Source organism: Carassius auratus, chromosome 35 (genome assembly GCF_003368295.1).
Source record: "Carassius auratus strain Wakin chromosome 35, ASM336829v1, whole genome shotgun sequence".
Taxonomy (NCBI): domain Eukaryota; kingdom Metazoa; phylum Chordata; class Actinopteri; order Cypriniformes; family Cyprinidae; genus Carassius; species Carassius auratus.
The window spans coordinates 9,770,146-9,794,389 of NC_039277.1; the positions used below are offsets into that span (position 1 = coordinate 9,770,146).

A 24,244-nucleotide genomic window follows, 5' to 3' on the forward strand; every position below is an offset into this window, starting at 1 on the left:
TGTACAAGCAATATGTACAGTGCTATATTAAAGGTGCTGTACTGGGTGAATGGTCTATGTTTAGGCATGACATCGCTCAAGGTTGTTTTGAAGTTGAAGTGTCCTGCTCACGTTCCAACTGCAGACCAGCCATTTCAGTTTGTGTTGGGATATTTTATTAATATTTGTTTACATTTATTTATATTTTCTGAGGGCATGTTAAAGAAAAAATATTTGCATTTTGAGTGGCTCTGTTAGGTAAGTTTTGAGGTTCTCGTCTCATTTACTACAGTTTTTTTTTTTTTTTTTACTGGTTAACACAGACACATGAATTTAACTGTTTGCTGATATAATTATTCTGCTGACATTTATTATTCTTATGTTTATTCCACACAAAATACCACGTCTTTATACAATAAAGATTAATTGCTGTATATTAAATATTGAAATTAAATAAATTAATTAGATTTTTACTGTCATACTATATTAAAAAAAATATTTGCATTTTACCAAAATGTATTTAGATGCTTTGTGCACTTCTGTTAAATTGTTCAACACTTCAGTGTATCACACTGTACCTTCTTTAAAATATGGAATGATCTTATTGTTTGTTATTCAGTTAATATAACAAGCGGTATGACAAATAATTTTGATTTAGAACCAAAAATACATTTGTGTCAAGTAAAAAAACAACAAAACCAAATAACAGGACTTTTTGGTTCAGTCCAAGTCAATTCAATTCTAAACTGGACTACATTAAGAGACATAATCTCCTCCCAAGATATGCTCTGAAACATGTTCAATTCAATTGCAAAACCATTGCAATTTCCCTGTAGATCTTTGGTTTAATTCCCCATTTTTATTTATAAACATGTTGTAGCCCTAAATAGCAGGTAAAGTGTTTAATTGGATTGACAGAAAGCTTCTACAACAGAGCAGCCCAAGCCAGCAGAGCAAAGGTCCGAGTATAAAACCCTGCTCCTCTGACTGTGACTTCACCAGACAGGATTACCAGAGAGAGGAAGCAGATCACACTATTGCTCTACCAGTGCAAAGGTAAGAACTCAGTGTCTTTCCATTATAGGACACCATTGGTTCTGTAACAGTACAATATACAATACAGTATTTTATTGACATCATTCATTACAATTAGGCCTACATCTTTGCTGGATTATTGGCAGGGCCCAGTATATAATCATTCAGCCTACGCGTCCAACCAATTTTTGATTGTATTCAGATTGTCTTCCTGTGAAGAGCCGCTCAATATGGAAAAATTGATTTTGGACAGGGATGAGCAGCAGTGTGTTAACAACCTCATGCTGTGTATCTGAACACGTGCTTTACAGTTAAAAGAAAGGGTCTTGAGAAACTAAACAAAAGGGAAAAATTCACGTTTTTTTACTGCTTAACGTGTTTATAAAAGCCAATATAAGATGCACAAAGTAACTGACAACCTATTGGAGTCTCTTTTTTATTTTTATTCTTTTTGAAATGTAAATGGAGCACAACATGTTTGTTTTTGTCTGAATATATTCCATGTGAATTGCATGTAAAAAAATATATATATAATATAATAACCTTAAAGCCTAGTTTAACTGCACATTTATAGAGGTTTATGGCAAAGCATCCGAGTTCCATGGATGAGCAATGCTTTATTTTAGATCTATCTTCAAGAAAAATAAGAGTGATGCTGTAATCTCATTGCATGAGATTATTACTACATTCACACACAAAAACACATCACGGCTTTTTAAACACACGTAGTGATAGGCAATAAAGAGTAGGGACAGATGCACACAGTGTTATTTTAGTATCACTGAGGTTTTCATTTTAGTTAAAGTTTTTGTTATTTTGTTGTTTATTTACAAATAAGAAAGTGAGAAGTGTTGCCTTGAAATAAAATAAGTTTGATTTAAGATTTGAATAAGATTTGCTGTATATTTAATTTCTGCTGAATCTTATTTATCAAATAACAGTAGTTTTTATGCTTTCACTGTTAACTATAATGACACTGACACACACTCACAGTCTTGTCACTTTGACAACAGACCTGTTGTTTTTTAATAACATTTGAATTTTTTAAAGTTCATAATATTGTCTTTTTCATTTATTTCAGGAAAATCCTTGTACAGTACGATGGCAGACAAGTAAGTTTTCTTCCCATTTTGCTCACATTTTTCTAAACTTAGGGCAAACTGCAAGCATTGTCATTAATGTTTTGAATCATTTGAGAGATCATACATAAATAAACATATTAACATATCTAGGATAGGATAGGATAGGTTGGGATGGATGGGATAGGATAGGATAGGAGAGGGAGGTTGGGATGGGATGGGATGGGATGGGATGGGATAGGATAGGAAGCAGCACATATTGAAAAACCGTTACATGTGTCTGTGAGGATGTTCTTGTAAGTATAGAATATATCATCAAGTGGGAACATTCTCTGGAGTCCAGCATTAATGTGTCATAAGCTATTCAGTCACAATCAATTAACAGGCATCCCCTTGGAGTAAACACAAGCTGCCTCCATTCATGGAGCCTGGATTAGCGCAGGGGAGTCCAGGACTTGGCTTTGAAGTGTCTTAAAATACTAAGCTTTCACAGCTTGATAAATGCCCAGGATAAGAAGGTCAAACATGCCAACACAAATATGTTGCTCAGGTAGAGGTGGCTGAAGGGGTTAACCTAAGGTATAGGCTTAATGGGACAAGGACCCCAGCTCATCCTCTTTGGAGCACCCATTTGTAAACCAACTAAATTCTTTATCTTGTTTTATCAGTACATTCTCTGGAGTCCAGCATTAATGTGTCATAAGCTATTCAGTCACAATCAATTAACAGGCATCCCCTTTGGAGTAAACACAAGCTGCCTCCATTCATGGAGCCTGGATTAGCGCAGGGGAGTCCAGGACTTGGCTTTGAAGTGTCTTAAAATACTAAGCTTTCACAGCTTGATAAATGCCCAGGATAAGAAGGTCAAACATGCCAACACAAATATGTTGCTCAGGTAGAGGTGGCTGAAGGGGTTAATACCTAAGGTATAGGCTTAATGGGACAAGTGACCCCAGCTCATTCCTCTTTGGAGTCTACCCATTCGTAACACCAACTAAATTCTTTATCTTGTTTTATCAGTATTTACTACAGCACAAACCATATTCCAAACCTTTTTCTTTCTGTTCTTTTCCCCATTTTGTGTGTGTGTGTGTGTGTGTGTGTGTCTGTTGTGTGTGTGTGTGTGTGTGTGTGTGTGTGTGTGTGTGGTGTGTGTGTGTGTGTGTGTGTATTCAAAAAGAGTTTTCAAAAAGACCAGTGGAAATGGCCAGGTATGACTGAACTCTTTCTGTTTTTTCAAGATACATCTTGAATTTTACGATTACATTTCTGAAAAAATGTGTGCAATGCACTGTTTGTGTTTCAGCTCACTCTCTACCTGGGGAAGAGAGACTATGTTGATCATGTTGACACAGTTGACACTGTTGGTGAGGAACTATCTGCATTTATTATTGAAACACAGACAACATGTATTGTCCAACAACTAAATTTGAATTGTTTCTTATTTTAAACAGAGGGTGTTCTGAAAATCGACCCTGCAGATCTTGGAGACAGAAAAGGTACTGTCGGTATTTATGTGTCTTAATAAAACAGAACAATATCTAATGATAAAAGTACATAAAGAAATTTATTTTTTATTTAGTTAGGTATTTAATCATTTACCTGTGATGTAAAGAAAAAAAAAAAGTTTAGCTTTTTGCTTTTTTTTAATTTTCCCCTAATCTCGTTTCCAACTAAAAATGTAAAAATGACTAAAACAATAGAAGAAAAAAATACAGTTGGATTCAAAAAAAATGTTTGACCAGTTTCTTGCTTCATGTAGTTTGGATTCAGCTGGCCTGTGCTTTCCGCTATGGTCGTGAAGACCTGGATGTGATTGGGCTTTCCTTCAGAAAAGACATCTGGATTCAGCACATACAGCTATATCCTGATGCAGGCCACAAACCCACCCTGACAGAGATGCATAACACTCTCCTAAAGAAAGCTGGAGAGCAGGGTCATGCCTTCACTTTTAATGTAAGGCATCTGCCAGTACCAACAACAGAATATTTATTTTACACTGTGAATCAGACACTAAAATAGCACAGGCAATGATTAGGACTGATATTTTTAACATACACCTTCAACACCCTATTTGTTATTTGTCACAGAATAATCTGCATAGAACTGAAAGGATTTTAATTGAAATGAACTGTCTTTCAGATTCCTACCAACCTCCCCTGCTCTGTTACACTTCAGCCTAGCCCAGATGACAAAGGAAAGGTGAGATGCAAAGAATGAATGAGATATATTATCTTCAAATATAAATGCGCTTAATGGACTTGCTCATGACTTTGTTCTTGCAGGCTTGCGGTGTTGACTTTGAGGTCAAGGCCTACTTGGCCAAATCAGCTGATGACCCCGATGAGAAGATTGACAAGAAGTGAGCTTGTTGTTGGTTATTTTGCACATTCAATCCATGTTAAAACACTGTTGATTCACTGAACTTTACTAACCATTGTTCTGTCATCTCCCTCTACAGGGACACCTGCCGCCTTGTCATTCGTAAAATCCAGTTTGCTCCTGATAACACAGGATCCGGACAGAAAGCTGAGATTTGCAAGAGCTTTATGATGTCTGATAAGCCTGTTCTTCTGGAAGCCTCTCTGGACAAGGAAGTATGTAACCTCTGATGCACTGCAGGCTTTGATATTTACCAAATCAAGAAGAAACTCATGTGTCTTTTTCCTCGTGATGACAGATCTACTACCACGGTGATCCCATCCCTGTCACTGTGAAGATCAAGAACGAGACCAACAAAGTTGTGAAAAAAATCAAGGTTACAGGTGAGACTGATTTAAAGAAATTTCAAATAATTCACAAGTTGTAAATATAACGAATAATGTAGCTTACTGCTAACTGGTTGACTGTATATTATCCAACACATTCTCCACGACTTCTCCCAAATAAGTCAATAAATGGACATGAAATGATTTAAGTTATTAAAAATGTGGAAATGTTGATTTATGTGCGAAAATCAGGTGCATTTTACAGATAATTTTACATTTTATAGTCATTATAATTTATAGGAAAAAAAATAGCCACAGAATGCCGTCATTGACCAATCAGAATTGAATATTCCAGCAGGCAGTATAATAAATATAACTGTATATATAAATGAACTGATGTGGCATCCATTATCATCATAGTTGACCAAACCACAGACGTCGTTCTCTATTCAGCCGACAAATACACCAAAAATGTGCTGTGTGAAGAGTTTGGGTGAGTGTTATTTTCTTTGACAGTGACATATGCTTGTATGCCAGCCATAGTGAAGATCTCTTCAGAAATCTGTATTAAGTTCTTGAAACTATATTATTCAAATGCTCTCTGCAGGGAAACTGTAGAAGCAAATGCTTCGTTTGATAAAACCCTCCAAATCACTCCTCTGCTGGCAAACAATAAGGAGAAACGTGGCCTGGCGCTGGACGGCAGGCTTAAAGATGAAGACACCAATTTGGCTTCAACTACAATGTGAGCGTTTGTTTCATATTTACAAACTTTTATAAAGAGTTTCACAGAACTCCGACAGTATGAAGTATAACCTTGCTTATAATAACGTTTTTACAACACAAATGCTTCTGAACTGTACTGTGAACTCTTTAGTATCTATCACCTCTAATCTGACCTGAGTTCATACATAAATGCAAGAACAATTAAACCTTTTTTTTTTTTAATCAGTTGCCATTTACTCATTTACTTTTCTCTTGTTCCTTCAGAATTAGAAGCGGTATGGATAAGGAGATTCTGGGAATCCTGGTGTCCTACAAGATCAAGGTTAACCTCATGGTATCAGGAGGAGGGTAAGGATGTCTTCCTTTGAGAAATTCATCCAGTTTGTGCTAAACAATTGTTCATAAATAGAAGACAATTATAAATATAGTGTCATTAATATTATAATTATTAGTACTGTTTTATTTATACATTTATTTCTATTTTTTCAGTCTGCTGGGAGGCTTGACAGCAAGGTAAATCAAAAATGAAATGCAGCTGAAATGCATTATGGGAAATCAGAAATGGCCCTTTATCTAACCTTTTGTTTCCTCCATTCAGTGACGTGACAGTAGAGCTGCCTCTGACCCTAATGCACCCTAAACCCAAAGGTAAAAAAAAACCCACCCTCTTTTCTCATCATTATATCCATGGCAAGTTTTTAAGAAACTGATGTATAAATGTTATTTACCAATGTTTAGCGCATAATTATCTCACTCCCATTCTTTGTGTCTCCCTCTCTGTTTATAACAGACTGAATTCCCCGTATCAGATTCCACAGGACAGATGTTATCCTCGAGTACATTCCCTCAGCACTTTCACAGCGAGTCCATTACTCCGGCTCCACATTAAGCAAAAAGGCATCCCAATGCCAGGAGTACCTCACAGCAAAGAAACCACATCTGTATCACTTATAACTGGGTCACACTGATGGTAATAAATAGACAGTTTAAAGCATAAATCCAACTTGAATACATAAGTGTGCGGTGAATGGTTGCCTTGAGATTCTCTGTCCAGGAATAACATGCCTCTTCTTTGTGAAAGTGCTCCCTAATGGTCGTACCTATAAATGAACCCATATGGTTACAAAGAGTGTATGAGCAATGCATTTTCAATGAATGGAGTTTGATCATCTGATTATGTATGCTTGTGTTAACTTGTCTTGTCTAGAGTCTAGAGTCTTGTTTTGTCAAGTGTGGAATTTTGGACACATTAAACCAAATAAAATACCTTTAAAACCTTCATTAGCGATGTTTTCATATTAATTATGATAACTTATAAAACATGAATATAGTTGAAATTTTGTAGAACTGATCAAATGACTTTCAACAAATTGCTGTTGTTTTATGATTTTCAGACACTATTTGTTGATCAGAGCCCAGCTACTGGGGCATGTGGTTACAAAAGATCATTGTAAGTTAAAGAAGCTATATATATTTTTCCCCCTACAATAATAGTTCCCAATGAAGTCACAGAGAACTATATAAATATCAGATGACTTGACAAAAGTGACGTACAATACCATTCTAGTTAGAGTAAGTTTTAAGTAAGGGTTTTTCTACAACTACAGTAGTTTAGAGACTGGAGATTAATTAAATTCTAATTTCATCCATCTCATTAGTGTTTTGAATGTCCAGTGTTTTCATAGTCCAGTGTTGATGATCTGCCAAAATCTGGATTAATAACTAGTTTTAGATGTCATTGTAAAGTTAATTATGGGTATAGATATTCAAACCATCATACACAATGTAAAAGGTGCAATTGTTACCTTAAAGACCTATATCTGCCTGATTTAACCCATTGTTGGTATAAATGAATGTTTTTAAATTGATTCAGCAGAGTTAAATATTTTTTAAATGGTTAATTTAGACATTTTCAAGTTCAGTAATTTATAATTATTAATCAACCATCAATGATAAAACCTCAGAACACTTAAATTCAGTTTTAACTAACATCAGCACTAACTGTGATTAAACAGCATTTAGCAAGTGAGACTATAAGCTGTTAAACATGGGAATTGTAATCACAGTTGAATCACTTAGCATGTGTTTACTTAAAGCATATTACTGGCATGAGAGCCCAAGCTTACAGAGGGTCTCAAAACCCTGATCCAAGGGTTTTTCTTTTAAGAGAGCACAACGAGCAATGAACAAACTCTCTGCCAAGATATCTCCTTCCTCTGGACCTCAACCTGTCACACTTCACCTGCCCACACCAGGTAATGATTTTCAGCTATTCATATAGTCTGTTGGAGCCTTCCTCGTGGAATGGAAATCTGTTATTGTAGAAGTATTGGAAGGAGTGGCATTTGTAATTTGTTAAATGTCTTGTTTTAGCAAGTGAGAAGGATCCTCAGGAGCAGACTGTAGTTCAGGATCAATCTGATGCAAAAAGACCATCTAAACGCTGCTGCGCTCGATGTCCATTCCGAGCTATACTGAAGGTGACATCTGCGCTCATTTCAGCTTGTGTAGCTGTTTCCAGGGCTTGGGATACTAATAGTGCTAAACAGACTCTTATAAGACATCCTGCCCCGTTCTTCATCATATGGTTCTGTAGTACCTGGAACATTCCCTTTTTTCCACTCTACTATCTGTGTCATCTTCTCACGGAGAAACAGAAGCAACTACCGAGTTCAGGTTAGAAGAAAACATTCTGAATTTATTTTGATGGCTTTGATGGTTCCATGGCAAGCCTTTACAATCCATGGAAACCTTTCATTGTATAAAAGGTTCTTTAAAGCATAAAAATAATCTACGAATTAATAAAATGTTTTTCACTCTAAGAAAAAAAAAAGGTACTTTTAAGAACTGAACACTTCTTTAGAGAACCCAGAATTATTATATTATGGCATTGCTGTGAAAACTCCCTTTTGGAAACTTTATAGAGTGTATATAATATGACTAGCTCATGTTGTTATGCATGTTTTGCAGTCCAAACCCTGAGCTGCACATCTTTCATGCAATATTAATTTTCTAAAGTGGTGATGCAATTAAATCAAGTTAAATACAAATAATCACTATTGTATATAATTCTTATTTTTATTTTAAGCTGTTTAGTACAAGCTGCTTTCAGTCTCTAATCTTCTCGGCTTTTAGCACATCTAAACAAATGACAACTTTTCATTAATGAATCACTGCCTGGCCAGCAGCCCATTATCAGTGCAAAGCCATCACTGACACTGGCTGGCATTTGTTGGGAACAGCGAAACCTTCAGTAATGTCAGATGAGGTTAGCTGCAGCTTTATTATAAATTGTCCTGACTAACTGTATTTTTACACATGGGGTTTAGAGTTTTTGATTTATAAAGCAGCCTACTAAAACTACATGCATTCATCTTTACCCCTGATAGAGAAAATACATATTTGTGTTATTGGACTTTTTACTCAAAACCTACCTGTGACAACTTGCCCCAGCCCAGTCTACTCTATTTTATTATACTTAAAGAATTATGTGTTAGAATTATATTAAGATTCAGTATTATTTGAAACTTAATAGCATTTGGATGTGCAATGTTGTATATAATTTTTTTCTTGCAGAGAGTGCAGTCGGTTCCTGGGAGAAGAGTTGACTGTAAGGGTTGTTTTGAAAGGAACTGCTCCATTCTCTGTGCTATGGAGTTTATCTGGTTATTTGTACTTGTTGGCACTTTTGCAGCATCTCCAAAGTGGACGTAACTGCCATCATCTGCTGCAGCCAGGCCTTTATTTTCCTCCTTCTGTGGATTGGACTCAAGAACCGTTTCATGGGCCTTAGGGTGAGCAATCAAATAGGATATCGAGTGTTGTGTGAGTGATTTGATAATTGCTTGTTTATTCGCCAATTTTGAAGTAATCTTTTTTCATGCATTTGTCAGTTCTCTATTTAGATAGTGGATGCCATCCTGTCCATCACTGGCATTGTTATGCTGGCCTATGGTGATGGTTTCCATAGCGACTCAATCACAGGAGTAGCACTGGGAGTTGGTTCAGCTTCAGCTTCTGCTTCTGCTTTGTTCAAGGTTAGCACTAGTGGTGGGGAACTGAATTCACCCCAGCGTTCACTAAAAAGATTAATTCAGAAAGTTACAGTGTTTCATTCAGTGACCTTGTGAAGTTATACAAAACCTCCAGAAAAACTTCCTAAAAGTTACGGTGTTCTTTAAACCTTTATGTGTGTAAACATCTGATACAAATGTGCTATTCTGCAGTTTTACTGTAGTAGTTGTTTATAGTTTTATGTCTCAGGTACTGTTCAGAAAACATGCAGGCAATGTCCAGCCAGGCCCTGCCAGTGTGATGCTGTCCTGTGTGGGTCTGTGTAGCTTTGTCCTCCACTCCTGGGTGTGTCCATTGCTTTATTTCACACATGTGGAATACTGGCCTCCCTCTCAGCACATCCCCTGGGATAAACTTTGTGTCATGGCTTCTCTACTGCTTGCTAATTTATGATTTGTTTTCCACTACGCATAATAAGATTCCACTCAATTAATGTTATTATTATTAATATTAGATATATTCCATGGAAAAATATAATAGGTCAGAATTTTATTTGCTTTTACCTGAAGTAACTTTTATTTCATTTTTGTCTTGTCTCTCCTAAGTTTTCAATGTACTGTTAAACCTGGGAGGAATATTTATGTACCTCAGTTTAATGTCACTGGGAATTCTCTTGACCATCCCAGCAAGTGCAGGTATGTATTTGATTATAAATACGCTGAAGCCTCACAGACACTGGTGTAGAGGTGCATTGAGAAGTCACTATACTCTTAATTTATGCCCCCAATTGTTTTAAGCAGCCCAGTGAAGAATGAACACCCAGTAAACTGTGACATGTAAAACTATTTTCTTGAATATTTAGTTCACCCCAAAATGGGCCAGTAGTATTTGCACACTATCACTTAACTTCTGCTCCTTGACTTCACAGAGTAAGGATCATTATGAAATTAATATTAGCCACAGAGGAGGAGCAGATTTTACATTAAATAATTAAAAATAAATAAATAAAATAAGTACTTCAGCACTTAACATTTTGCAAGAGCCTCTAGTAAAGTACATGCAGTTTTCTTTAGGTGTCTGTTCAGCATAGTGGGAGAATCATGATCTCTACACTGCTGGACAATAACCAATAATTTGTATTCTATAATTTTCCTAATGATAATTTTATGATTTGTTTATATACAAATATTTTTCCATTTTTATATCTTATGCTTCATATATTTTAGAGTTTCTATAGCCAACTCGGATGAATGCTATGTCAAATAGCACTGCATTCAGATGCTTTTTTTAAAACCTGGATATTACTTGAAAAACACATAAACTATATATTGTTACAATTGTTTTATTTATTGTATTTTTGCATCAGTCAAAACATTTCTTTTTATCCAGCTTAGTTACAGCAGAGAATTATTTGGCTACGATAGCTGCATGTCTTAATCCATATTAGGGATTTTTTTGGCACATCATAAATAATTACTTCTATGAGGCTGTTTTGGACTTTCTGAATATGAACGAAACAAACTGCATGAGAGCGTTTACACCTCGGTGTAGCACTCTATAGGCCTGGATGTGTAAAAGTGATTAACATGATGTGTAGCATTTAATTTCTGCATTTCTTGCTCCTTGAGAATTTTTCCCATTGTTAAGTCTATTGCTGTCTCTTTCTCACTCATAAGCTGTAGATACATTTGTGACTGAAACAATGAGTCACGTGCGAGCGGTGGCAGGTGGCATCATCTCAGCAGGGTATCTCATGCTGCAGCTTCCAGAAAACTGGGACGAGAGCACTTTGTGCTGGCTCAGCAAACTGTGGCATGGAAACTGGCGACAGGACAGTATTGTTGGAGAGGAGGCTGTAATAGACACTGCTGGGATTTTAAGAGGAAAACTCAAACCGGCTGTAGTGACACTCAACGGAGCCTATTGTGAGCAGACTAGATTTGATTCTAGTGTTGGGATGGATGATAACATCATAAAATCTTTTGAGTGTCTGTGTAAATGCCATTACTTACATTGTAGTTATGTATTCATGTTGTTTGAAAATCCAGTTTATATTTCCAGCTTTCATTAAAAGCAAAAACAATTTCAAACAAATTTTAGTATGGTCAAGCCAGTGTTATTTTAGAATCATATTTAACATTTGTTTCTATTTTTCTATTTTCCATTGTCATTTTAAATCGTGTTTAAAAAATAGTAGCTAATTGTTTTGCATGATTTTCACATGTATATTAGGTTTTTTTTTTAAGATGTTTATATATTTTTTATTGATTTATATTTCAGTTTTAGTTATTTTAAAATGTTTAATATATATATATATATATATATATATATATATATATATATATATATATATATATATATATATATATATATATAATTTTATTTCAAGTACAGCATTTTGTGTGGTTTTGGTTTTAGTTAATAGTTTAGTTTAAATAATTAGTTTCGTTTAAATAATGTCATATTTGATGAAGTGCAAACAAACTGCACGTCCTACACTCAGCTCGCTAGATGGCGCCAGTCCATTTTCACAGCACTTCATACATTTCACCGCAGAAGTTTCGAGCAGGAAGCGTTATCTGTGTTGAGAGGCGGCTGAGGAGGAAAGCATGGCCCTAAACGCAGGTAAAATATGAATAGACTACTTATTCTGCTATCGAGTTCCTTATTTTTATCTTTCAATAATCTTCCTTTACTTGGTTTACTTCCAGCATGCTAAAATAGTGCACGTGCAGGCGCGCTAAAATAACATCTTGTCGCTAGCAGGTTAGCTGACTGTATGGGTGTGTGGCTTTTTGTCATTCATAATACCTAGATCTTCAAACTTGTTTTAGCATAACTGACTATAAGTGACAACCGGAAGTGGTATAACTGTCTGAAAGCTCCATGTACACAGACGCTAGCTGGTTGTTTTTGATCCGTGTACTTAATGACCCGGACACACGAGGAATATGTGTGCTCTGCTGAATCTAGATGATGAGGACTTTGAATGGGAGCCTCCGTCCGAGGCCGAGATGAAGGTGTTTCAGGCTCGACGGGAGCGACAGGACAAGATCAGCAAGCTGATGGGAGCCTATCTGCTGAAGGGCTACAAGATGCTGGGGGAGTGCTGTGAGCTGTGTGGGGTGAGGGGAAAACACATTCATTCTGTCACTTAGAAAATGAGTGATGTATTAGTGAAAGTGCAGGTGCTGGTCATATAAGTAGAATGTCATCAAAAAGTTGATTTATTTAACTAATTCCATTCAAAAAGTGAAACTTGGATATTATATTAATTCATTACACACATATTGATATATTTAAAATGTTTATTTCTTTTAATTTTAATGTTTATAACTGACAACTAAGGAGAATCCCAAATTCAATATCTCAAAAAATTAGAATATTGTGTAAAGGTTCAATATTGAAGACACCCAGTGCCACACTCTAATCAGCTAATTAACTCAAAACACCTGTAAAGGCCTTTAAAAGGTCTCAGTTTAGTTCTGTAGGCTACACAATCATGGGGAAGACAGCTGACTTGACAGTTGTCGAAAAGATGACCATTGACGCCTTGCACAAGGAGGGCAAGACACAAAAGGTCATTGCAAAAGAGGCTGGATATTCACAGAGCTCTGTGTTCAAGCACATTAATAGAGAGGCGAAAGGAAGGAAAAGATGTGGTGGAAAAAAAGTGTACAAGCAATAGGGATAAACGCACCCTGGAGAGGATAGGGAAACAAAACACAGTCTTTGTGAGATTCACAAAGAGTGGACTGCAGCTGGAGGCAGTACTTCAAGAACCACTACGCCCAGACGTATGCAAGACATGGGTTTCAGCTGTCGCATTCCTTATATCAAGCCACTCTTGAACAAAAGACAGAGTCAGAAGAGTCTTGCTTCAAAAAGGACTGGACTGCTGCTGAGTGGTAGAAAGTTATGTTCTCTGATGAAAGTAAAAATCAGGGTTCTAGAGTCTTAAGGAAGAGAGGATAGGCACACAATCCACGGTGCTTGAGGTCCAGATTTCATTTTCCAACAGGAATTGCCACCTGCACAGTGCCAAAGCTACCAGTACCTGGTTTAATGACCATGGTATCCCTGTTCTTAATTGGCAAGCAAACTTGCCTGACCTTAACCCCATAGATTATTAAGAAGAGAAAGATGCGATGTGCCAGACCCAAGAATGCAGAAGAGCTGAAGGCCACTATCAGAGCAACCTGGGCTCTCATAACACCTGAGCAGTGCCACGGACTGATCGACTCCATGCCACGCCGCATTGCTGCAGTAATTCAGGCAAAAGGAGCCCCAACTAAATATTGAGTGCTGTACATGCTCATACTTTTCATTTTTATACTTTTTAGTTGGCCAAGATTTCTATAAATCCTTTCTTTTGTATTGGTTTTAAGTAATATTATAATTTTCTGAGATACTGAATTTGGAAACTTATAAAGTCATGATTATGAGCTTGTTGCATTCTTTTCTGTTAAAAATAACAATGGACAGTGGTTATATCAGTGAATGCTGATGCTTAGCCTAAATAATCTGATTGGGGAATCCCCTCCTGTGACCCATGATTTGTTTGTATGTGTATTCAGAGCCAGTGAGCAACAGACTTTCATAATAATAATAAACTGCGTCGAAAAATAAATTGTCGGCATTAATCAATTAATGGATTAACGCGTTAACTTGCCCAGGCCATATATATATATATATATATATATATATATATATATATATATATATATAGACACACACATTACTACACATCCACACACACAGTATCATTCAGGTAATAGTAATGGCTGCTGAAAATTCTGCTTCATTTTAAAGAACATTTCAAAATACATTTATTTATTTGTTTGTTGATTGTCATGTGACATTTAGCCCTAGCCAAAGGTTTTGAGAATGACACCGATATACATTTTCAGTCTGCTACCAAACAAAATAAAATACAGATAAATATTCATTTTGAGATCTTCTCTGCTACAGGCTAAAGTTCTGTTTGTAACATTTAAATAATTAGTGAGACTTACATTGTAAGAATCAACATTTAAGTAAGAAAGGCAAATCTCCCCAAACTCTGGGATTTAAACCTGGAAATAAACAGATTTTCACTTTCAAATTTGTTTTGTAATAATTAAAAAGTTACAGGTGGTCTTTTCAATAAAATTGTTATGCATATATTGTAATTTTTACAGGATAAAAAGGAAAGAAAAAAAGCTTTTTCAGTTTTGACTCCACTGGAATTCCAAAGATTAGTATTTAATTCATATTTATAATTTAAGGAATAATGTCCTGTGTACTTGCAGACAATTCTGCTGCAAGATAAGCAGAAGAAAAATTACTGTGTTGCTTGTCAAGAGCTGGACTCCGATATTGACAAGGACAACCCAGGTACGTTTAAATGCAGCCTTCAAATTATTTATGAATGCACAGTCTTGCGTATCTCTTTTGACTTGTACAATTTCTCTTTCAGCTTTAAATGCCCAGGCAGCTTTGTCACAGGTACGAGAGCGTCAGCTTGCGACTCAGCCTCTCCCTGAATCTAACGGAGCCTCATCCAGCGAACCCCTTCTCTCCATCAAGGGGCAGCCCCGGCCGGAGCACTGCGAGGGGGCTGCATCTGGACTGAGAGGTCCCCCTCCTGCCATACAGTCCACCCCTCTTTCTGTTCCCACAGTCAGCTCCAACTTTCTGCCACCAGCCAACCCTCCTCTCCAGACTGCACCTCCTGTAGGGTCCTTGGGCAACCCCCTGCACCACCACCCAGCCTTGTCAAGCGCAGAGGAGGCAGTGCTACACAAACTCAGATGGGCCACGCAGGAGCTCCAGCACTCCGTGTCAGTGGAGGCCAGTATCCAGCTCTGCAGTCTGATCCGAGGCTGTGCCGAATCCCTGCGTAGTTTGAAAGAACTGCAGGTCTCATAAGACTGAACCACAGACAGAGCTGTAACAGCAGACACATAATGAAATACGAATAACACGCACACATATGTACATATATTAGTAACATACTCAACAGAGTGGTCTGGTTGTGTTTGTTTGTTCTAAAGCGGCTGAGTATGTGACCGTCGTGTGTTGAAAAACATTGCTTGAGCTGCAAAGGCTGTTTCTTTCTCCCTGATTTGTTTATGTTTGTGTTACATTATAAGTTTTAACTTGTTTTATGAACTCATAATTGAAAGAAAACTCCACATTTTATGAAAGTACCAACTTGATTGTGACAATGTTAGGAAAACCACAGTTAGCAAAGTGAAGTGTTTCCAAGCAGTTTTAGAACTATCTGGTCGCCGTGATTTTGTTTTCAAGTAAGACATGTTCCTGGATCAACATCTTTTGATGATCCTGGATCCACATTACTGTCCAAAAATATAGACTTAAACCAATCCCTACCCCTAAACATAACCCTACCCATAATTTATTCCTAAAATCAATGGGAAATGATGGCTGATTAACAAGAGTGTAGAAGCAACTACCCCTGATTGTAAGCCTAAAACAGATATTTTCTCAATTCTGATTGGTTGATTAGAATGTTGTTCCAGGATCAACAAGGATGTTGAATCAGGAACATGTTGTACTTGGTCAAATCACGCTCACCAGAACCATCTCATGAGATGTGAGTGCTGTTTTGGTAATAAATAACATCATTATACAATTGATAGTTAGGGGCGTTCCACTGCACTGCTTTCCTGTTGTTTCCACTGCACTGCTTTCCTATACATTATTCCATGTTTTTCCATGATGCCTTTGTTCAACTTAAAAGCATTTCTAGACATTGTACTTTTTTTTTTTTAATACACTGCCCTGTGTCTAGCATTTTTTTTTTTTTCATTTTTTAAATGAAAAAAAAGCAAGTTCTCCGTGATGGGCCCTTATAGGGGCCATTCACATAGTACATGGTTTTATGCTGAAAATCATTTGCATTCAACTGTGCTGCTTAGTGTGGATGCATGTTTCCTTTATGGGAATAAAAAAGGGTAATTGTTTATATCTCACAATTCAGACTTCTTTTTCTTCGTTAATTGTGAGTTTACGTCTAGCAATTCTGACATTTTCCCCCTGAATTCTTAGGTTATATTTAGCAATTTTTGTCAGAATTATAAGTTGGCACGATTCTCTTCTCTCTTTTTTTTGCCACAGAATGAAAAATAAAAAAGGAATTGCTTTTTATCTCACAATTTTGCCCTTTTTTCCTTGCTAGTGAGAGTTGATACCAAAATTCTGAATTTTCTTCTCAGAATTGAGAATTTATATCTAAAACAAAAAGTGGCACTTTAGTTAAAATAAAGGTATTGTCTAGACCATGAATTTTCCAATTCCTTATCTCTGTAATTTTTAAAAGCAAAAACTAATTCTGTGACCCCTTAGATTATACATTATTCCACCCAAAGCAAAGGTAAGGCTCAGGTGAAACAATTAGAAAAGTCGTCGAGACTTAAAAAAACTAAATAAAAAGAAAGGAAGAAGATGATCGTCTGTATCGGAAGCTTTAATAGAGTTTATGCTGCTGGGAATGAGGAACAGCGCCTCGCTGTGGCCGAGAGATGCGGTGGGCGAGACAAAAGAAAACGTTAAAACGAAAACAAAGCGTGGGCACTTCATCTTCTGTCCAGGGTTTCCTGTCCGGTTTTGCTTATAACCTAAGGCTAGGAATCTGTTTTATATCCCAACGTTGGATTTATTCGTTGTTACGACGAAATACAAATAAAGAAGAGCGAAAGAGCAAAGATTGTCAAAGAGTTTATAAGGGCGAAATTATTTTCATTTAATTATTTATTTTAATTATTAAACGAACTACAAGTTATAGTTAAGTTTCAACCAGAGTTTATATATGAGGAATCGCGCATAGATTGTTACTTTTCGTTTATTTACCGATTTTTTTCTTTGAACGTTACAGTTGCAGGCATTCGTGCGCGCTCACCTTCCGTACCATCTAGAGAGAGAGAGACCGTATTTTTCTTCTCAGTTGGATATTTTTGATGGTGTTAAATATAAATAAACAAAATAATAACACCGGGCATAGAAGAGATTAAACTCAGGTTTTTGTTTTAAAAGCGAAATCGGAAATGAACGGGTTTCAGTCCAGTCCAGCGGATTGTCCGACTGGAAGCGTCAGTTCTGTGGAAGGTTTGCCTCCGTTACCTAAAGGACTGAGCGGTATCCTAAACTCGAGCGGAGAGTCCTGGAGGGACATTCAGAAGGTCTACAGCAAGAGGACGCGCATCCAGGCGGACATCAGCATGTCCAGGGCGAGCGACTGTCCTGACCGCAGTAAACCCGCGAGCCTCGACGCAGCGCTGGCCGTGCTGCGCAAAGACATGGTGAGTAATAATAGTACTGAAATCTACTACTTACTGCAAATCTACTACTTACTACTTAAAACTACTAGTTACTGCAAAAGTAATATTATACTGTAACTAGTTACTAGTAACTACTGCCCAACACTTGGCATATTCTGCATGTATATTTTAAATACATATCACATTTTCAGTAACAGTTCATTGACAGTTTTATTTAAAAATAAAAAAACTTTTAAAGAAAGTGTTGCATTTTTAATGTTACATTTTTATCACCCAAATTTAAAAACTGTTTGAAAATTCATGTTTTTTGTGCTTTAATGTTAAAGTATATATTTGAACATCCCCAGCCTAAATGTTCTTGTCTTTTGCAGGTTGGACTTCGACAGTTAGACATGTCCTTGCTGTGCCAGTTGTGGTCTCTTTATGAGTCCATACAGGAATACAAAGGAGCTTTCCAGGACATTTCCTCCTCTTTGTGTGAGTGCTCCTTCAACACCGAAAATGGTTATTCTGAAGATGAAGAGGAGGAAGATAAAGATGAACATGAAAGGGAGAGTGTGGAGACGCTATTATCTCTTCCTCAGCCCACTCAGAACTCCAGTGGATCAAAGACTCCTTCCACATCCACATTTAAATGAAGCATGTGCTCTCTCAGATACCATATGAATCTGATCTCCCATGATCCTCATCAATACAAACTGTGACAAACCTGACCCCATTGTCTGAAGGATTCTAGAAGCAACAATATGAAACAAGGCCTTTATTTTTGTAGGATACTATTACAATGGTGTCTGTAAGTTTTTTTCAGGGGAACCATGAAAAGCTGCTTTTTCACTGCCTGTGAAGTCATAAAGACCGGATAAGGAAGAAGGATGTAGCCAGAAACAGTGTGGTCTAGGATGTTCATTATTTTATGTAGATTTGTCAAATATGTATTATCACTTGCCTATTTTCTTGATCACTTATCAGATACTTTTTTTATTATTATTATTATACAATTTGTAAGGTAATTCAAGGTAATCATTGAATGCAGAATGTGCATTTTGATAAAAATAAAATAAATAAACATAATGAAGCATGTCAACTTTTTTTGCTGGTCTAAAGAAAGCACTTAAAAGTGGTTTGTTTTCTTTATAGCTTAGCTAAATGTTGTGTTGTCTGTATTTTATTCACAGAAGTCTTATATGTGCTCAAAGTGTTCAAAATAGCTGTCCAGTGCAGCTGTCACATCAGCCATTAGGTGGCACTCATTTGGGATGTTGTTTTGAGTCATGATGCCTGGAGTATTACAGAAAACAAAATAATTGCTTCTGGAAACATCTGTGCTCATCGTCTTGGTACCATTTAGCACAAAAGAAGATTGCTATTTTCTTCTCCTTTAATGTTTATCTTTGAGTCCTACTAGATACATATTCCATCTGATTAAAACAATTATTCTAAATTTAAATGTTTGGACTGGGGCTCCTTCAGATCTTTCTGAATCACTCTGTCATTACTCTGCAAGTATAAACAAATGGTTCTAGCTACTCTTGTGCTTATTAGGTAATGCTTGCTACTTTTGCACCAGAGAGAAGGGAGGAACAAGCTCAGACACAGGCATTACTAAAACTCTTCTCATCGCTACTGTAATTACAGTTACATTGACTGCATGTCCTGTCAATATACTGTGCTTTAGGTTTTATGAAGTATATCTCTATAGCAGTTTAATAAATAGTAATTTACTCTAGCAATTTAATGTAGCAATTAAAATGTTTGACAATCAATAACACAAAAGTCTTTTGCTAAATTTTGAGATAGTTGATATTTGCTTTCCTGAAATTAGACTATAGCTTTAGGTTTTATCATGTATGTAGTATATTATATAATGTGTACACGCACACACACATACACTAATTTAATATTCATTTATTATTCATTGAATACATTTCATTTATTTTTAATGCAATAAATTAGCTAAAAAAAACTGTAACTTACCAGTTGTTTAACTCACGCCCATATATAACCTTAATTGGTTTAATCTATGGCATTTATTTCAGTTGACGTGAGAACATGGATGAACTACAATGTCTAAATTCATGGAGATCAACATGTGCTCATTAGTACTAATATTGCTAAGTGCTGATATTATAGTATTATGCATGCTAATATGCAACTAGTAAAGAGGCCCTAAATAAAGAATTACCAATATTTTGTAGAAACTGATATATTTTTTCAGCATTCATTGATTCATAGAAAGTTCAGTATTTTTCAGAAAGTACAGTAACATTATAAATGTCTTTATTTTATTAGGCCTATAGTGTATGTGGCTGTAGTTGAACAGTATTTCAGTGTGTCCCCATATTTTTTGCCACTGCAGGTGCTGTCAGAGTGTGTCCTCTAAAGGAAACCAAAGAGTTATTAAATGTTTCTGTCTAAGTGGTCTTCTGTTTGAGTCTTTGCAGGTAGACACAGGAAACAAAGCTCTGGGCAGTCGTAAAGAGCTGAGCATTTGTCATTATGCCACAAGCCCCACTCATGTGTCAAACCTTGCTCTTGGCTCAATGAAACACTCCCAGTGTACTTTCCACTTTGCATACCGTTAATTCAGAGAGACTATCTTTCTTACAGTGTGATAAACTGCACATATTAAGCATGACAGATTGATTAAGTGAAGGATGTTGCATTCTTTTAGAAAGCTCTCTCATGCCTCTAAAAATAAAATACAGATGTACAAGATATTGCTGGATACGCAGTATGTCTATTAAAAGTAACTAAAACCAAAGGTTGTGTATCTTTTCAGTCACATCTAAATAATAAAATTTTAAAAAATACAGTTTCTGCCCTTTGATTAATCATAAATATTATGGCAAAAAATATATACTTTTCCCGTCTATCTGCTTTTATAACTAAACATTTTAAAAAGCCATTTCTATCTTTCTAAAGTTAACTTATCAAGGTTTGGAAAACATTTAGTCTGTTTAGGATCTGAATTACACTACTGTTCAAAAGTCTAAGATTTTTTTTATGTTTTTGAAGAAAAGGTTTTATGCTCACCAAGGCTGCATTTATTTGATCGAAATTAAAGTATAAACAGTAATATTTAAAATATCACTAAATATATAGTTATTATTAGTTTTAAATAACTTTCCTATTTTATTATATTCAAAAATATATTTTTTAGCTGAATTTTCAGCATCATTACTCCAGTCTCCAGCGTCACAAGATCCTTCAGAAATCCTTCTAATATGCTGATTTGCTGGTTAAGAAACATTTCTTAATATTATCTGTGTTGAAATCATTTGTGCTGCTTAATATTTTGGAAACACTTTAGAATAGAAAACACTTATTGACTATTAACTATGACTTCTCCCTCAATAAATTCCTAATTTTCTGCTTATTGATAGTTAGTAAGGTACTTGTTAAGTTTAAATATTGGGTAGGATTAGGGATGTAGAATAAGGTCATGAAGAATAAGGCATTAATATGTTCTCATTAGTACTAATATTGCTAAGTGCTGATATTATAGTATTATGCATGCTAATATGCATGCTTATATGCAACTAGTAAAGAGGCCCTAAAATAAAGAATTACCAATATTTTTGTAGAAACAGATTTTTTCAGCATTCATTGATTCATAGAAAGTTCTGTATTTTTCAGAAAGTTCAGTAACATTTCAGGCCTATAGTGTATGTGGCAGTAGTTGAACAGTATTTCAGTGTTTTTCAGTCATAAATGAGGCTCTTGTTTTTTATGCCTTGTAGTCTAGGGTGGTGTGTCATTATAATTTCTTGATCCACCAAGTGAGTAAGCATGTATTATGAGTGAGCTCATGTCTTACCCAGATATAGACTCAACCTGTGAAGGGAGGAGCTCGCAACTCTGTTTTTGTGTTTCTGAAAATTTAATTTGAATTAATTTCAATATATTTTAATATATGTTATGTAATGTTTTTTTTTTATATAAATAGATCATTATCATGGGGTTAGCAGTAATTGGCAACACCAGGCAGGAAGATGTTAGTGTCACAGGAATATGACTAAGAGGGTCACCGATTTGGATTCTAGGTCATCTGCTGAGCCAAACTTTGCACTGCCCCCATAACCCACACAAACGGCACCACTCCATCAATCCCTCCAGCTGCTTCTGCCCATTTATCCCTCACTCCCAGCCATCTAAAATAGATCCTGCGTAACTGGAAAAATCCCCTGCCAATGTCCACTAAAAATACCCATCGTGATCAAGGTCTGGACGGCCCTGAGTTGTTGCTGCTGATCATTATGTTGATAAATGCACAGGTCCCAAACACTTAAGGTGCATCATGTGTTTGTTTGAAAGCATTCTTCCTATTTTGCAAAAGTCTATGTTAGGCCATTGAACCACATTAAAAGGTCATGTTCATCAGTTTGTAATTTTAACCTGAATATAAATATTAATTTACATTAAGATACATATAAGATAAATATGCTCATACTTTGGGATTCTTTTCTTCTACAGTCACATAGATCAATTTTGCTAATTGTTATTGGGCATATTTGTAGCGCACCAATTATTATTTTTTAAATAGCGCCACCTGTTGTTTAAAAGTTATTAGAAACTGTTATAAGTAATTCCTCTATTGGGGAATAATTCAGCTCATTGATAGTTCCTTTTTTACTAGCAAAATATGATTTTGACACGTATTTATACCGTATGTCCTCTTTTGACCCCCAGCTGACTGGATGTAACCCCTGACGCGTCATGTCAACAGCCTTCAGTACTGTAGCCTACTGAATACAATATAATGAGGGAGGATGCATAGGCTACTGCTGCACCAGGCGTATTTGCATATCCTTCCCACTTATTCTTCCACTTTTACATCCACTTTCATCAGTTCACTGTCAGACAGCTGCTTTTTAGAGGCATTTCGTATCGCGTGAAGCTCCACGACATGAAGTGATAAAGTCCCCCTAATTATTTACGCACAGATGTTGTTATTTGCACCATTGCAACTAATTGCAATACAAAGAGATTCTCTCGCGCTGGCGTGTAACGTGATGCAGTAGTTTCCGTAAATGGTCTTTACTCGATGGCGACAGTTCGGTGGTACTGAGCCGCATGAGGTCCAGCTCGTGCTCCTCAGCAGGAACAGTTTACTTCACAAACCACTTGACAGCCATCTATTTGAGTAGTTTTTACTTTTTGTTCAGTGGCGGGACTGTAAAAATCTAATTTCCATGCGCCTGACTTTCGCGGATACTGCATTTTCTCTAGAAGAATGACTTCAGTGTGGAAAAGATTACAAAGAGTTGGCAAAAAGGCCACTAAATTTCAGTTCGTGGCTTCGTATCAAGAACTTGTTCTGGAATGCACAAAGAAATGGTAAGTTATGATTTATTTTCCGTTATAGCTCGTGTTCTTCCTAAATACGCAGTGCTGAAGGGCGGTTCTTCTGCCTGAGACAGCACCGTGCGCGCGCTCACGGGATCTTCTTTTATTTTTGCGCTGTTATGATAAATGATTGTGAATAGAACAATTAATACAGCAGTCGATTTTAGTAGTGTATGTGAAATGTATTGGAATTCAGTCACACACCCCCACTTCCGCCTCCATCACTCGTGCTGTCAACACTGAATATATTATGAATATCCATCATGCTCACATAAGTAGAAGAAAGTGGTGATGCTTCTTTTGAGTTTTATTTAGCTGACTCCTATAAACTATTTGTGTGTGTGTGTGTTGCCAGCGTCTATATACTATATTGTTTCATTGTTTTAAACTGAGTGATGTTGCTTTTCCTTTTCTGTAGGTGTTGTCATTGTACGGTTTTATTATGAAAAGCTTTAAAGAGAATTGACTCTTGACTTCACCCTTATACCTATAGCCAGGATACTTCAAAAATACTTTATTACTGTTTTAACAACAAATTAAAACTCAAATTATATTTTTTATGCAATACAAGTTCATAAACACAATGTTGAGGTGAGAGAATTCAGTAATTGAATGATTTTTGCTGTCTCTGTCCAGTGTCTTAATCAAGAGACAGATGTTGTCAGACAGGTTGTGTTTCTGTCCTCACATTCTTCATTGACACGTGTCTTATATATCTGTCCTTATCTGTGATCAAAGATGGCATGGTCAGAAGGATCAGAATGATTGGATTTGTGTTTGAGACAGCAAACAAAAAAAAGTTGTATCTTTAAATAAGATCCATCAAATCTCTCTAATCATTACTAAACGAGTGGAAATCTGCATCGTCAACCAAAATTGCAGTTATTTAGTGAGAGAAAAAGACTATATAAAGATGCAGAATACACTGTGCTAAGTATACACACAATATGCACAATAATATACATATTTCACAGTGCACAAGAGCGCTTCTGTTTGAATCAGTTTTATCACCATCATACATGGCCTGGATCATTTTACTGGCGATGTATATCATATTTGAGCGATTCTAAATTCT

The 24,244-nt window shown here is 36.2% G+C and overlaps 3 protein-coding genes and 2 pseudogenes across 18 annotated transcripts in view; all 5 read left to right on the forward strand.

Moving 5' to 3' along the window:
• Positions 1-958: 958 nt before the first annotated feature.
• Positions 959-6,808, forward strand: LOC113054821 (arrestin-C-like). Its single transcript, XM_026220621.1, has 16 exons — positions 959-1,035; positions 2,096-2,126; positions 3,274-3,304; positions 3,400-3,460; positions 3,548-3,592; positions 3,856-4,049; positions 4,236-4,295; positions 4,379-4,455; positions 4,555-4,690; positions 4,774-4,858; positions 5,222-5,294; positions 5,409-5,546; positions 5,792-5,875; positions 6,017-6,040; positions 6,126-6,175; positions 6,318-6,808. The coding sequence occupies exons 2-16, from the start codon at positions 2,116-2,118 to the stop codon at positions 6,320-6,322; spliced, it is 1,074 nt and encodes a 357-aa protein (XP_026076406.1). The 5' UTR covers positions 959-1,035; positions 2,096-2,115; the 3' UTR covers positions 6,323-6,808.
• An 856-nt stretch (positions 6,809-7,664) lies between these two features.
• Positions 7,665-11,612, forward strand: LOC113053903 (solute carrier family 35 member F4-like; annotated as a pseudogene).
• Positions 11,613-12,066: 454 nt separating this feature from the next.
• LOC113054327 (Sjoegren syndrome/scleroderma autoantigen 1 homolog) lies at positions 12,067-15,620 on the forward strand. Its single transcript, XM_026219796.1, has 4 exons — positions 12,067-12,166; positions 12,515-12,666; positions 14,833-14,917; positions 15,000-15,620. Exons 1-4 carry the CDS (start codon positions 12,151-12,153, stop codon positions 15,449-15,451), a joined length of 705 nt encoding a protein of 234 aa, XP_026075581.1. The 5' UTR covers positions 12,067-12,150; the 3' UTR covers positions 15,452-15,620.
• A 1,440-nt stretch (positions 15,621-17,060) lies between these two features.
• LOC113054328 (protein FAM89A-like) lies at positions 17,061-19,217 on the forward strand (annotated as a pseudogene).
• Positions 19,218-22,618: 3,401 nt separating this feature from the next.
• The window catches only part of LOC113054329 (EH domain-binding protein 1-like protein 1), a 25,486-nt gene continuing 23,860 nt past the window's right edge, over positions 22,619-24,244 (forward strand). For 4 of the 16 annotated variants that reach the window (XM_026219801.1, XM_026219803.1, XM_026219802.1 and 1 more), the window contains exon 1: positions 22,633-23,160. In XM_026219801.1, coding sequence (XP_026075586.1) covers positions 23,057-23,160 — 104 coding nt within the window. In that variant the 5' untranslated portion in view covers positions 22,633-23,056. Of the gene's footprint in view, positions 23,161-24,244 lie in introns of all 16 variants that reach the window. The other 12 variants (XM_026219805.1, XM_026219806.1, XM_026219807.1 and 9 more) reach the window with 7 other exon arrangements.